This window comes from Phoca vitulina, unplaced genomic scaffold, assembly GCF_004348235.1.
Source record: "Phoca vitulina isolate PV1807 unplaced genomic scaffold, GSC_HSeal_1.0 scaffold10, whole genome shotgun sequence".
In the NCBI taxonomy this organism is placed as follows: domain Eukaryota; kingdom Metazoa; phylum Chordata; class Mammalia; order Carnivora; family Phocidae; genus Phoca; species Phoca vitulina.
In genome coordinates, this window is record NW_022589713.1 from 39,930,528 (window position 1) to 39,945,567 (window position 15,040).

General features: G+C 39.3%; 1 protein-coding gene across 2 annotated transcripts in view; it reads right to left on the reverse strand.

Moving 5' to 3' along the window:
* Positions 1–2,363: 2,363 nt before the first annotated feature.
* GADL1 (glutamate decarboxylase like 1) overlaps positions 2,364–15,040 on the reverse strand; it is a 164,427-nt gene continuing 151,750 nt past the window's right edge. For both annotated transcript variants that reach the window (XM_032408848.1, XM_032408847.1), the window contains one exon: positions 2,364–4,137. In XM_032408848.1, coding sequence (XP_032264739.1) covers positions 3,964–4,137 — 174 coding nt within the window. In that variant the 3' untranslated portion in view covers positions 2,364–3,963. The remainder of the gene's footprint in view (positions 4,138–15,040) is intronic.

Here is a 15,040-nt window from a genome sequence, read left to right on the forward strand (position 1 = left end):
GGCTGCTTGCTCTCAAATCCTAGTCCGTGTCTGCTCACGGAGTAACCAAATGTAAGACACTGTCTCCAGATTATCTATGTTGGGACCTCTTCAGAACAGACAAAAATAAAACCCTCCAAAGAAACCACAGTTAACTGGGTTTTCTGTTATATACTGCTACACTCATCTTCTTTGATCCAGTTAGCAATGAGATACTTCTTCAAGTTCAAATCCCTTTATGTCACTAGATCTTTTTCCAGTAAAGAACCATTGTTAAAAATCAAAAGCCAAAAGAGGAATTTAAAAGTCTTTTGATTGAATAAATTTCTGCTGACTGCTAGAAGAAATATTGAAAATTATATTTTAAATGCCTATATTTAGCAAATAAAAATTCAGTGAATAAATGGCCTCTACATTGCCAACTCTAAAGGAAATCTCAGTTTTCACTTGACCCATCCCCAGCATTTGATATGGTTGGTCACTCCCTCTTTTCCCGAAAATGTTTCTTTACTTAACCTATGGGTGACCACTCTCTTGATTCTTTCTCTGCCTCATTGGTTGATCCTTTTAAGTCTTCATGGCTGGTCCTCTCCATCTTGAGCTGAAGTCCCAGGGCTCAGTCCCTGTCCTGCTTCTCTTTTATATCCGTGGACACTCTCTGGATGATCTCATCCAATCCCATAATTTGAAGTAACATCCCTATGCTGATGGCTGTCAAATTAATAAATTTAGCCCCAACTTCCCCCTGAAATTGAGACTCAAAAGTAATTATTTATGTTTGATCTGGTTGGCTGGTGGAGACAAGTCAAATTTTACATGACCAAAAGCAGGTAAAACTCCTTTTTGCAGTCCTTACCTCAGTGGATGGAATTCCTTTCTTATAGTTGCCCAGGAGAAAAGTATATGAAACTCTCCTAAATTCCTCATTTCCTGGAGCACTCTGCTTCATCAGTCAACCCTCTCAACTCCGCATTTATTTATTTATTTATTCATTCATTCATTTATTTATTTATTTATTTTTGAGAGAGAGAGAGCACGAGCTGGGGTAGGGGGAGGAGGTGGGCAGAGGGAGAGAGAAATAGAGAATCCCAAGCAGGCTCCACACTCAGCATGGAACCTGACATGGGGCTCCATCTCATGACCCTGAGATCATGACCTGAGCTGAAATCAAGAGTCAGATGCCCAAGTGACTGAGCTGCCCCTCCGTCAACTCTACATTTAAATGCCTCTAGAATCGGGTCTCTTTTCATCACTTCCCTTACTGTGACTCTAGTATAAACAAACTATCATCATTTCCTGTTTGAACTGTTGCAGTTGCCTCCCATTTGGTCTCCCTGAATCCATGCTTGCCACGGACACCTTATTCTTCAAACAGTAATCGAAGTGATCCTTCCAAAATAAAAGTTAAATCACATCAATACCCTGTTCAGATTCTCGAGTGTGTTTCTGTTTGAACCTAAGTCTCCACCCAAAAGGCCCAGTGTACTAACTTCCAGATATTTCTGTGACTTCATCATCTGCCATTTACCCCGTGATTCCCTCTGCTCCAGCCTCACTTACCTCCATGATGGTCCTTGAACATACCACGAATGCAGCTCCTCAGGCCTTTCATTTACCATATCCTCCATCGGGAATGCCCTTCCCCCAGATACCGATATGGCGTCCTCCCTTGCTTCCTTAATCTCCCCTCAAATGTCACCTTATTAGAGAGGCCCCTCCCCAACCAACTTTTCTCCAATGGCACACCTCTCTCTCCTTTCCATCCTCTTTCTTCAAAATACTTATTACCACCTGACTTGTTGCATATTTACTCGTGGACTGTCTGCCTCAACTAGACTGAAAGCCTACGAAGAGCAGGGATTTTGTCTGTCTCATTCACTGCACATCCCTGGCACCTGGATAACTGCCTAGGACACTGTAGGGACACCATCAATATGTTCAATGTGTGAATGAATTACAATTAACTTTTTATCAAAAAACTATTCTTGACCATTCAAATATCTGATTGGGTATGGTATATCTGAACATCTGAAGGAAAAAAGAATGGAATCTTCAAAGTGTCTGTTAACAGTTGTTCTCTTCATTCATCAAAGAACTATCATCTCTCAAGAAGAGGCCCAATGGGAGCTGACGTGTGGCTATCAGGTTCTCAAGGCTTTGCTCCATGGAGGACAAAAAACTAAGTAAAAGGCAAATCCCTCCTTTGCTAGAATTGCTTTTTCCATTTTATTCAAGGTGTTACCTCAAAAACAGACAGCTTTCAATGTGCTTCCTCAATTATTTAGCTAAAATGCCAAAGGAGCTCAATTACGTCTAAAATGTATTGAGACAACCCAGTAACGAGGAGATGACAGGAAAAGTCAGTAACATGAAGTGTGTGCTAATGTTGCTTTTTATTTCATGAAACTGGAATTATTGCAAACATCAATTTCAGGCACATTTTATGTAGACATTAAAACAAAAAAGCAACAAGGTATGTAAAACATATGCACACACGAATAGTTACCACCAGAGAAGAAAGGAATTCAAAGAAAGATTAAAATATTCTTTGACCAATGGAGATATTGAGAAACCACATACCCTAAAGTGAAAATATGGAATAAAAGCAAACAGTACACATCGGCTTTTTACCCTTCAAAATTTAATCAACAAAAGTTGATGATATCATATGAAAGGTTATTGAATATGCTAAGTCTAATACTTAAATGCTCTTCCATCTTTTGCCTTCCAAATCAGAGTTCTAATTAGATTCACAATCTTACCTTGTTGAACTCGGCACCCATACCTCTGAATTCTGTTTATTTCTTAGTCAAATAGAGTTCTCCTAGAAATCCGGGACCAGGATCAGAGAGAGAATCATCCACTCCCAGGAGAAATGGAGGAGGTGTTTGCACTGAAAGGCCTCTAATTCTCAGATTCTCTGCCTAATATGAACCACTTAATAGTCTACGCTGACGTTTCAAAGCTTGAGAAAGGGAATGTTGTATAACCCTGGACTTCATTCTGGTTGTTTCCTATAAGCAGAGAACAAGGTAAGAAATGGGCCCCTCGCGCTGAAACAGGTGCACAGATATAGCTGTATCTACCGTCTACTCCAAGCTAATGATGCAAGTGCTGTGGGAAGTGAATTAGGACTATTGCTTTGACTGAAAAGGCCATGCTACAAAGTGTTTGTCTTTATCCTTACCTGTAATTTAGGTAATTTAGAATAGATAATGGTTAATTTTAGCTTTTGAGAATAAACATTCAGCTGCATAAAAGATATATCTTTATAAAGTAAACATCTTCAATAGTTTCTCCTTTTAAAAATAGTTTTGATGGACTTCTGAGGCCCCTAAACATTAGTGCTACCAGTTCCACGGCCGTTATTTTCAGACACTGGCTCAGGGGCCGCTGAAATAGCAGATTATCCCTTTGCCGGCAAAATATCAGAGCTATTATTCAGTCTTTGTAAGGTTTCACTAAACCACTGGCTCTCAGATTTTACTTTGCCTCTGAATCACCTGGAAAGCTATTTAAACTATGCTGAGTGGCACACCCAGAGTGTCTGATTCAGTCAGGGGCGGGGTGAGAATCCGTATTTTTAAAGAGTTCCCAGGCAATGTTGGTGCTGCTCGTTTAGGGACCGCCATTTTGAGAACCACGGCTTTCAACTATTAAATTTGTATGTTCTTTAAAGAGCAATGGAAGCTTAGAATCAGGCCCTATGTGGTACTTACTAAACTCTCTTCAAGGCTGTGTCCTAAAGACAGTTCTTAAGAAAATCCACCTTTTACTTCCTTCTTTAATAGCAACAGTAGTGCCCAGGCAGCTAAAGAGTCCTTCCCACTATTTGCTTAGCATTTCCGTTTGGCCATGCCAGGCCAGGGCGTCTTTCCTATTTCTCCCCAGAAGGCCTGCAGTCTCTTCTGTGTCCCCAGATGCCGTGGATCTGGAAGCCTCCCCAGGACAGGACCCATGCCTCTGGGGAACCAAAAGCCACAGCTACATGTCTCTCCCCAGTAGGTCTATCTCATCCAGGAGGAAGTCCATGTCCTCCCGGCTCACTTGAGGGCTGATCACCACCTGGCGGAAGAAGTTGACCTTCCCGCGGTGGGGCTGGTAGCCCAGCATCAGGCTTCCCTTCTTCATCATGCGCTCCTTAATGGTTGGGGCCACCTGCGCCGGGCGAGAGGAGGGAGGCGATGAAAGACCAGAGCATATTCTGGCTGCATTCCAACCAGTCACGTGATACCCACTGCCATCCACTGTGGATCCCACTCCCTTGCACACATCCAGCTCGATATTAATAACAATCTACTGAGAATTCACGGCAATGAAGACTGATCCAAGGGCTTTAGATAAATTTAATTCATCTAATCTTCACAGTAACTTCATGAGGGAGATACAAATACAAATTTATGAATGAAGAGATTGAGGTGCAAAGAGATTAGACAGTCTGAGGTCCCACGTTCGGTAAAAGTGAGTGAGAGAGCAGGCAGCCTCACCCAAGCACACACTCTGAAACCTAAATCATTATGCGCTGCTGTCTCCTTCACAACAAATCAGGGGTCCTCAGGGAGCACAGATGTAAAAGTGTCAAATGGTACATTCCCAACTTTGTCTGAACTAAAAAATGTTCCCGTTCAGGCATCTTAAGTAAAGAAAATTAGTCTTGGATGGGGAAAAAAAAAACAAATACACAAAATAACAGCCTTGCATTGATAGTCTACCAAGGAAAACACTAATATGGATATTATGCGCAGTTCTGTTTTGAAGACTAATAGTTTATTACTTTATTAATAGGATATGTGACACACAGACCCTCTTAATTTTGAAGAGGTGTAAAGGTAGGAATAAAATAGGGAGCTCGTATTTTATAGATCTGTAGATAACAGGGAGAGAATGGGACCTGATAACCCAAATGCATAAATTTTTCTAAAAGTTTAATGTTTGAGGAAATTACTCCCAATTTAAGAACCACCGGGGAACATCAGTCTGTTTTCATATCTGTAGTGTGACCACCGAAGAATTAGGTTATAAATTTTAAAATAGTGAAGCTGATTTTTGAAATACCAAATTAAAAAAATTCAGAGTGCAGTCTTCCTGGCTTGGAAAGGCAAGCAAAGTTTTCCATATTCCTTTTATTTTAACTCTTTCAAAATTTCTGAGTGTGTCCTATGTGAACATATAATGAGACTAGAATGAGTTTCTGTCCTCATCTTCTCAGAAAGATGAGACTTAGTTAATCCAGAGGGAAGAATGCATACGTAAGTAACATCAGCCATGATGTGCTTTGAAATTCCTTAGGTGAGGGGCATACATTTCAGTTCCCACACGCCCATCTTGGGGTGTGACCATCCCACACCTCTCTATCTTTTAAACATACTTATGTTTTGCCAGATACCCCCCTGAAAACAAGTCAAACTAAAAAAAAAAAAAAGAAAACAAGTCAAACTACTTCATCTGCCACTCAACATAATCTTGATCTGTTGCAAAGCTTATGGAAAAAACTGGGCGTTTTAGACCTCTAGAGGTATGATGTCCTGGACTGAGCCACAGAGCCTTCTCAAGGGATGTACGAGGATAATTTTAACTAAGTACTTTTTTCCCTTATGTGCTAATTTTAGAACCTAAATCTTGCATAACGTGGACTACACTATGCCTACAACAGCAAAAACAAACATCCATTAAGCACAACCACATTGCCATTCTAGCAAAGTATTGGAGTTCTCTCACCAATAATGAGACATAGAAAATAAAATCTATGAGCATAAAAGAAAAAAAAAATGTAGAGAAAGAAGATGAAGTTAGAAGTCAGTTTGGTGAAAAAAAAAAAAGACCAACAAGTTCTGTAGATTTCTGGAAACATGTTACAAATTTTATTCTGAGCTCTTTAGAGACTAGAAAAGCAGGGTTAAATAATCATCTCCAATCTCCAAGCAAAATTTAGTGACAAGTGTTCAGTGGATGGGAAAAGGAAGCAAGTAGGTAAGTCTCTACAAAACTAAGCTCCATGCATATCTGTCTGAAACCCTTATATTTGAATGTTCCAAGCATCTGCTAAGTTTCCTTCCAAAGCTCTATGTTCAGGTATCATTTGTTTTTGGAATCATAAAAATCGAGTGAAATGATACATGAGCAAATGAAGGGTGAGTGTAAAAAGAGAGTGTTTTCCATAAAACTAAGTTGAATTCCTCGGAAAGACTGGATAAAGGGGGGACTGCTAAACATCGCTGCAAGTTAGGTGAGGGAAGAGAACTGGCAAAGCCTTCAAGCAGAATCTAGAGTCCAGACTGGTTCTGCACATATGGATGCCAAGCCCTCACTCTGCTTACAGAAACCTGGGCTGGATTGGATAGATGATTCCTGAAGAGTGTAGTTACCACAAGACCAGTAGAGACCCTTTGATCATCAGACCTCTACTCAAGAAAAGCCTCACTTACTTTTGGAAAGCATTTAGAAGTCCTCACTTGCTGGGCAAAGAAAAACAAACAACGGCAACTTTCCACCAAAAGATGGGGAAATAAATGCACATAGATATATTTTAAGTTAAAATGTTTCATGATGTGTGCATCACATTTTTTTCTAGGATTATTTGCTTTAACTGACCGTGGGTAGGAGGGGTTCTGGTGCGAGTATGGATGTGAAGGGTGCATGTGAACATGTGTGTGTATGCACTGCGTATGCACAGTCACATATAATTTAAACTTCTAACCCACCATTTGTCATGCACTGTTCTTAAAATCTTCCCATTTTGTCACAAAGCAAAGCGGAACCATGGTTTGACTTAGGCTCGTGACAAAGGTACATTTAATTTTAATTCAAAGAACAAGTGGGCTCTTGAAGGTAAACTGAAGGTCTGAGAGAAAAACACAAGAGTGTCATTGCTGATACATATAGGAAGACCTGGTTCACATAAGACAAATGTCTGGCCAGGAGAGTCACACAGGATCAAATTTAGAGCTTACAGATTGTGCTTCTGCAACTTTTGTTTTGTTTTGTTTTGTTTTAATAAAAATTCCTTTCATATTCATCTCCATCTTCTTCTAGGTACCCAGGGTATAACCGGCTCTGGATTATAGTCAATTTTAAATTCAAAACAGGCATGTGCTTGGCTCAAGCCTAATTTGCATTGTCTATTCCTGTTTACTTTTCAATAACACTATTTCCCCCTCCCCAAATGGTATTTTATGCCTTACCTTTGGAGACCATTAGAATTTTGATTCCAGCTCATAAAGTGTCAGAGGCTCACATGAGGCAATTATCAAAATGAATCTGTCAGGTTTGCATTTCTTGTAAGCAAACCAAAAATATTTTCTAATGGGAGCAAGAAAGATAAAAGAGGACACCTCGGACATTTTAATATAAAGAGATTTTTGATCTTTAAAATTCTTGCTGTTGTAGAATGTGCTTCCATGGCGAAACACATGGCATGGGAACCAATCTTCTAAGCCAAATTTTGCCACTGACTTTCAAAAATTATGAATAAATGACTACACATCTATGGGACTCAGAGAACAAACTAAGCAAGGGTTTAGCAGGACAACACATATCTTATTTATGTGTCCATGAATATATGGATCATAGAGGTAATTACTCCTAGGCAAGAGAGGAAGACCTCTTTAATCTATGAATCCTTCGTGGGAAAAGCAAGCCATAAGCCACACCAGGGCTGATATTCACTAAATCTCTATCACAAATTACAATTGTCATAGTAGTACTGATTCTTGTTGTTAACAAATATTTTACCAACCCTTTACAATTTGCAATGAGCTTTCACATATCTGATTCCCACGAACTCAGGTTAAAGCTTGTTTGAAAGGAACCCATGCTTGCAATTTAGGGACCAAGAATGTTCTCATTAACAGCCAGCTTATCACATTTGCAGCTAAAAAATCAACCATTTTCTATTTCTAAAACTCCAGGCACAATCCAGTGCTGGGTAACCTGGATATTCTCTTTTGCTGATCGAAGCAGAGAAACAGTCCTAATCCGACAGGATGGAATATTCACAGGGGAAAGAAAATATGCACAAACTAAATGTAAATATCTGAATATCGCCCCTAAATGGAGCATGCATGGAGGAAAGCAATTTGGCAGGAGTGAGATTGCTTTCCAGCTCTCAATTATTTTACTGCTGGTTTTCCTTCAAATTGTAAATCAAATTCTTTTCACATGCCTCAGTGCCCGGGTCCCTGCATCTTAAGTGGGGGAAGATCCTGACATTTCTGTTTGGTTGCACAGAAACTTAATCGACACGTTTCTGTAGGATTGCTGTCGCACCCCCACCTTGAATTATGTTCCAGCCATGATTTAGTCATTTAAACAGAATTTTGTTGTCACACTCCTGCAGCATAAAATAGCATTTGATACTTAAAAGTTGCTTAAACCCAAGGGGAAAAAAAACAAAACAAAACTAGCTCATTCTGGCCAAGTACAGTGATTTGATAACAAGGAACTGACCAGACACCAGCATAGCCTTTCATGAAAATAAAATTTTAATGTCCATAAAATGGAATTTCTTCTTAAATATGTGTAACGGATTCAAGATTGACAACAACACGTTTGTTTTCAATATGCAGAGTGTTTCTCAAACTTTCTGTGAGGAAGTTTATTTTTTTCCAGTGCATCACAGAAATATTTTTGTGAACTATGATAAAGGTGAAGTGTTGATTGAAAAGGAATTACTAAATAAAAATGAAGTGAAAAAGAATAATTACAAGCCCATTTTTAGAAAATTTTAAATTCAACAGTAAAGTTAATCTGCTAAATTGTCATGTAAGTTTCTAAACAGTAGCCCTTGAGTTCCAAAATTTACTTATTGCAGACTGGTAATATTCAGTTTATGGATCTGCATGGGGCTGGAGACCACATTTTGAAGACTGCTGCTCTGTTTTAACTCCCTTGGCTCCTTGTGGGTGTATATTATTTTAATTATGAATCTTGATGTTATCTTGCATATTTATTTACGCTTATTGCCATGGTCTCCATACCACTTTGAATGGTGTCTTGTATTCCATCATACGACGATGCCTTAGTTTACCTAAATCATTTCCCCATTGTTAAAGCTTGGACCTGCTTCAGTTACAATGGCATTTCAGTGAAACCATGGAACCAATCATGAAACCTCTAAACCAGTCCTCCAAAAGTTAATCCAGAGATGATAATAGTAAATGGTTCAAAATGGTCTAGACTTTAGGATCTATATACAATTTTTCCCATTATTTGCTGTGCAGGTGAAATCAAGTCACATTTTTTCACTTGTCCAATATGGAGCATCACAACACCTAGGGTGGCTGGGAGGACAAACCCATAATTAAAAGAGGGGATCCTTTTGCAACAAATTTGAGGGACAAACCCTATATAAGCTTCTACTCTGACTCTAGCCAGCAATACCATTCAGAGCTTCTAATAAATCCAGACGGACTTGTGTTTTGCTAAATTCTCCCATAAACCATGAACAAATCAATGCTCCTCAAACTCCAGATTTTAGAGCTGTCTTCTCAATTTCAATTTAATTAATCTACATTTCATTTTCTCCAAGGAAGCAAAGATTTTTGGGGGGTAGGAGGCTAAACTCATAATAATTTGCAGATATTGTGGGTAGAGCATAGTGTGGGCAGGCAGGCTAATAAGCTGAAGAGTAAATTATGAGAGTTGTATTGTAACTAACATCTTGTTCTAAGATTATCTTGCCTAAGAGAAATTTATATCAAATGTAGAAAATGAGCTACAATATTTTTCTCTCTATAAAAAGTCACTTTGAAAGAGTTTTAAGTTTCCCTATATCTACACTCCACTCATACCTCTTTGGTATTCTCCAGAATAGTTTATAGACATATCAAGGCTAAACATTTCCAGGCATGGGGCTAAGCAAATAAACACTGAGAAAGGAATAAAATGGGGGCTCAATGCAGTTGCTACACTTTACTGTTATTTTAGATATGAGGGGCAAAATTCTCTTCTTTCAAGGGTTAGATAATAACTATTTCAGGTTTTGTAAGTCATACAGTCTCTGTGGCCAATACTCAACTCTGCCATCGTAGCATAAAAACAGCCCTAGACAATATGTACACAAACAAGCAAGGCTGTGTTCTAATAAAACTTTATTTAAGGACAATGAAGTTTAATATATGATTTTCACATATCAAGAAATACTAAGCTGCTCTTGATTATTTTTCAACCACTGAAAAATGTTAAACCCATTCAGAGCTCCTAGGCTATACATAAATAGGTAATAACCTAGATTTGGTTTGGGGCATAGGTAGGGACTCCCTGGTCCAAGCAGAAAGATACATTATGATATGTAAAATCTACCCCTTCAAAGGAAAAAGCACATTAAAAAGTTATGTTCATTGGGTTTTTTTCAGAAATTCTACATTGAGTCAGGAAATGCTAACAGTCTTCTTGACCCTCCTTTGCCAGCCAAGCATAAAACCAGTACACAGGTTGATGGTCACTGTGATTTTCTTCCAGCAGTTATTTTTTGAGCAATCACAAAAAGTAATTTGCTTTATACTTTCTTCCTAAATAATCTGGGTTCCAAATAATTTGGGTTCAAATAGAAAGTCTTGCCAGTACTAATGTTATGCACTTATCAAAACTCATAGAACTATATGCCTTAAGAGGTGAATTTTACCTGTGTGTAAATTTTGAAATGAATAAACACATTCATTGAAAAAATAAAAGCGGGTCTAAGAGGACAAGTAGCTATATGAGATCAGGCAAATAACTTTAGTTTCCAGAGCCCCAGTCTCCTCATCTCTAGGCAGGAGATGATAATAGTCTAGTACCCCTTCATACAATTGATAAAATATGGAATATGATATTACAGATGCAGCATGTAATGCTGTGAACAGATAGTACATGATGGAAATGAATATTCTTATTCAAGAAAAGTCGAGAGCACAAACTCCAGAAAGGAAACGGAGCTCTAAATTGCGATGTTTCCTTCCAGTTTTACCACTCACTTCACGTCCTCAAGCAAGTCACTTAATTCCTCTGTAGGCCTGAAATGAGAAGGGTCATGGTAACTACTTTTAGGTGCAAAAGATATAAAGCTATTTTGGACATAGTGGCACTTGAAGCTTTTCTTCACGGTGAGGCTTTTTTTGGAGGCTCATTAGATCAAACATTTAAATGTAACCACCATGCTTGGGGTACCTGGGTGGTGCAATCGGTTAAGCATCTGACTCTTGGTTTCAGCTCAGGTCATGATCTCAGGGTCCTGGGATCCAGCCCCTAGTCAGCATCTCCGTGCTCAGCGGGGAGTCGGCTTGGGGATTCTCTGTCTCTGCCCCTCCCCCTGCTGGTGTGCTCATGCGCGCTCTCTCTCTCTCTCTCAAGTAAATAAATAAATCTTAAAAAAATAAAATAAATGTACCTACCATGCTTATTAAATATAATTCACACATGATTATGGATGATTTCAGGTGAGTTGTGGGTGACTAAGCTAACATTATCTCTTGAGTTTGTACTTTTTTCTTTTGCATTTTGAGGCCATTTTTATATGGCCACCAAATATTTTTATATGCCCCTATTCAATTCCTCTGCCCGCCCTGCTAATTTTGCCTGATGGCTAAATAAACTAGCTCTGTTTATTAGAGTAACCAATTATCCAGTTTCCTCACATCAGATCAATTAATACCTGTAATCAATCATCAATAGCATCCCTTTAATTGTTATGAGTGAGTCCAGATGCTAAGTTACAGGTTTAGAATAACAATACAGAGACCAACAGACTAACCTGGGACCCAATTAGTGAAATTCTATGTGACTTTGAAAAAATGTTTAACTCCTCTGGGACTCCTATTCTTCTATCAATAATCCCTTGTAGAACTCTTATGTGGACTAAATGAAATAATATATAGGACTGCATCAAGCATAGAATTTGGCATCTACTAGACACTCAATAATATGAACTAGTCTTATTAATATCTTAAATGAATTTGTTTTTAATCAATTTATATTCATACCTGGTCTTCTATTACACTATTTCATTACCATCTCTTGAGAGATGAGCATTTGAAAGTTCTGTGAAAACATGATTTGTAATTTATTCTTTCTCCCCAAAGCAACTAAACTGTATTTAAATAATTCTGAGAGGTTGTGAGTTTGCAGTTTTAGAAATTAAATCTTATAGCTCATGTATGCCACTTCTATATTAATTTTCTATTTAAGTTCCAAGTTTTTTCCAACATGGGCAAAGTAAACTCCTTTTTCCTTTAAAAAGTAAGACAGTGGTTGATCATCTTGGCAGTTTTGGTGGGGATAAGGAGGCAGGGAAAGAAGCTTTCCATTGAAATGTATTGTGGGCAAGGATGAGTTCCTATTGTATGCTAGCAATTTCTCTGTGTTGTGTAAGTATTTTGCAGAAAACAGAGATATTTTCTAAGTAAAAATTTACTTCTTCTTTGGACACATGAAAAGGTCATATACTGAAACTGTCATTTGTCCCCATATTCACAAGCATGTGTCCAAAATTCTACAGTCTCCTTGTGCTGTCCCGCTGCTTATATTTTTATCAAAGGAAGACTGAAGAGTAGTATTAGGAGCTCGCCAAATATCCTGAAGATACAAATCACCTGGATTGGACAGGGTGGGGGCCCCAATCCAGAGCAACTGGATTTGAATTTGGGTTAGACCTGGTGGTCTTTACATTTACCAGGCACTTCAAATGCTTGTTATTACTATGCAAGTTTGGGAATATGGCGAATGACAGTCCTTTTAGCAGGAGAGGTAAAGTTAGGGTGAGAGGTGAGTGATGTGTTGGACTGAAAAGACAATTTTGAGTGAGGAGGGGAGAGGAGATTGGGAATCTTCCCCTTCTTGAATTTCTGAATTTCTTATGTCAATTTTGTAATAAAGACTTGGCTGATAGTGAAAAATTAAAAATTAAAAAATAAACCAGTGACCTTCAAAGAAATTGCTGGCCAACTTTTCTATTAATCATAAAACCTGATAAAGTGTTGAAAACACTGAACCGTGGCCCAGGAAACAATAAAGTTCTTTCTTTTGATTGCCTGGAGAATCAATTTGCCTCTTTCCATATATTTTCTGCCATTCCTTACCTGTCCAATTTTCTTCTTACTTCTGTGCTCAATGCTCACTCATTCCCCTGGTATCTGCCCCCTATAATTTGGTATACATCTCCTGAGCTTAAATTATGTAAAATTGGTGGTCTATAGCCCATGAAATCAGATTCATCTAAAAGATCATTTCAGCTTGGCAGAACATGGAGAAATAGGCCACACTTAGACTAGACATACCTCTTTTCAAATATGGATTTTTACCCTTATTTTCCTCCAGAGCATCTCTCAAAAATCAGACATGCACAAAATAAAGTGTCTCAACTTAAAAGAACTGTCCGGTTTATGCCCTTTCCGATATGGAGGAGCTAAGCACAAAAACAGAGGTTAGTATCCAGGAAAGACTGAAGAACACAGTCAGCTTCACATTTGGTGTTTACAACGTGGAAATGACAATGACAGCAATTCCAATAAACCTAATGTCAGTCATATATTCAAGGCAGCCGAAATGAACAGTCATAAAAATAAACCAAACTGAACTGAAAGCATTAGCTGAAGAATGGACACAATAAACGTTTTACACACTCTATAAAGCAAAAACTTAATCCTCGATGTGTCACAACAGCTGTCTGAGCTAATAGATGCTCAGTAACCATCGTGGGCCAACTCCGAAGTTTTCGCCCACTTGAGGAGACCCCTATATTGTTCCTTAATTTGACAAGCTATTCGGTAATTCTTTCCTTAAAATGACAACAGCCCTGAGGTGGTCCCACCTCGCTAGGGGCATCCGTGTCTAACGTTTTGGATTGTGGCAAAGACCATCTGCATTTAACGTCTGAAGGTCAAGGGTGCTGAACACTTCGCAATGCGAATGATTAAACCTGCCCAAGGAAGAATCATGGTGCCCAAAATGCCAATGATGCCCCTGCTGAGAAATATGAATCATGAGCCCCATGTGCTCCGGGGCTCCCTCCCACCCTCTGGATCCTTTCAGTTTCTCTCAAGAGCTCAGAAGACTCAGCTGATGGGTCAGCAAAGTGAATGGGATCTTCAGAAGCTAACAGTCCCTCTGTTGTTACCCTCAGATTCTTTTCTTTTTGTTTTAATTTCTTCCGGCTTGATTGAGGTATAATTGAACTGAACTAAACTAAATAACTAAAAACTGTGGATAATTACAGTGTACGATGTGATGTCTTGATACACACATACACTGTGCAGTGATGTCTCACAGATCCTTAACATATTCCAAGAGTATCACTCCACATGAGAGGAGAAAATGAGTACAGTCCAGGTTTCTTTCTGGGTCCTCTGGGCGGTGGTCCCTATTTCTCAATACTGCATCTGGCTGTCCGAGCTGGGACACAGCTTGGAGACTGCCTTCTACAGCAGGTGGCTCAGACTCCCTGGGTTTGAGCCACACAGAGGCGCATTCACATCTCTCCTACACACTCAAGGGAGGTAAGGAGCACCGGATAAGCATTCTAAAGCCGATGAGAGACTCATTCCTTTTCCCACAGGTTTTTCCCAGGGTAACCTTCCCTGAGAATTCTTTTCCCTTTAGATATTTGGCAATGGGCAATTAGCAGCTGAAATTCTGTCTTTTGATTCAGCCCTGCCAACAAGACACAAACAGCCAATGGGGCTGTCTGGGGCATGAATGCCAAAGCCCTCCCTGGGGGTGCAGGCACAGATGTGGGAGGTGGTCCTGTGTTGGCACAGCAATAATTTTAAGAACCTGCATTTAGGCTTGGGAGGCTTAGCTTCCTGAGTAGCAGAATTATTGGTTTTTATTGTAGATTCTGGGCCTGACAGACAAGGAGTAAAACAGGAAGTGATCCCATAATGTTACGCTGCTCTGAACCGAGAGACATCTTACTCTCCCCAGCCTGCCAGTGCATCCGAATTATGCCTCAGTGAGGTGCCCGCCGACCTCAATCACCCACCTGCAGCCACTCACCTGCATCCTTATCTACTTTATAGATTTGGGGGGTTTTTTGTGTTTTGTTTTTGGTTTTGATTTTGCACTGGTATTTGCTTCTGGAGTAAACTGA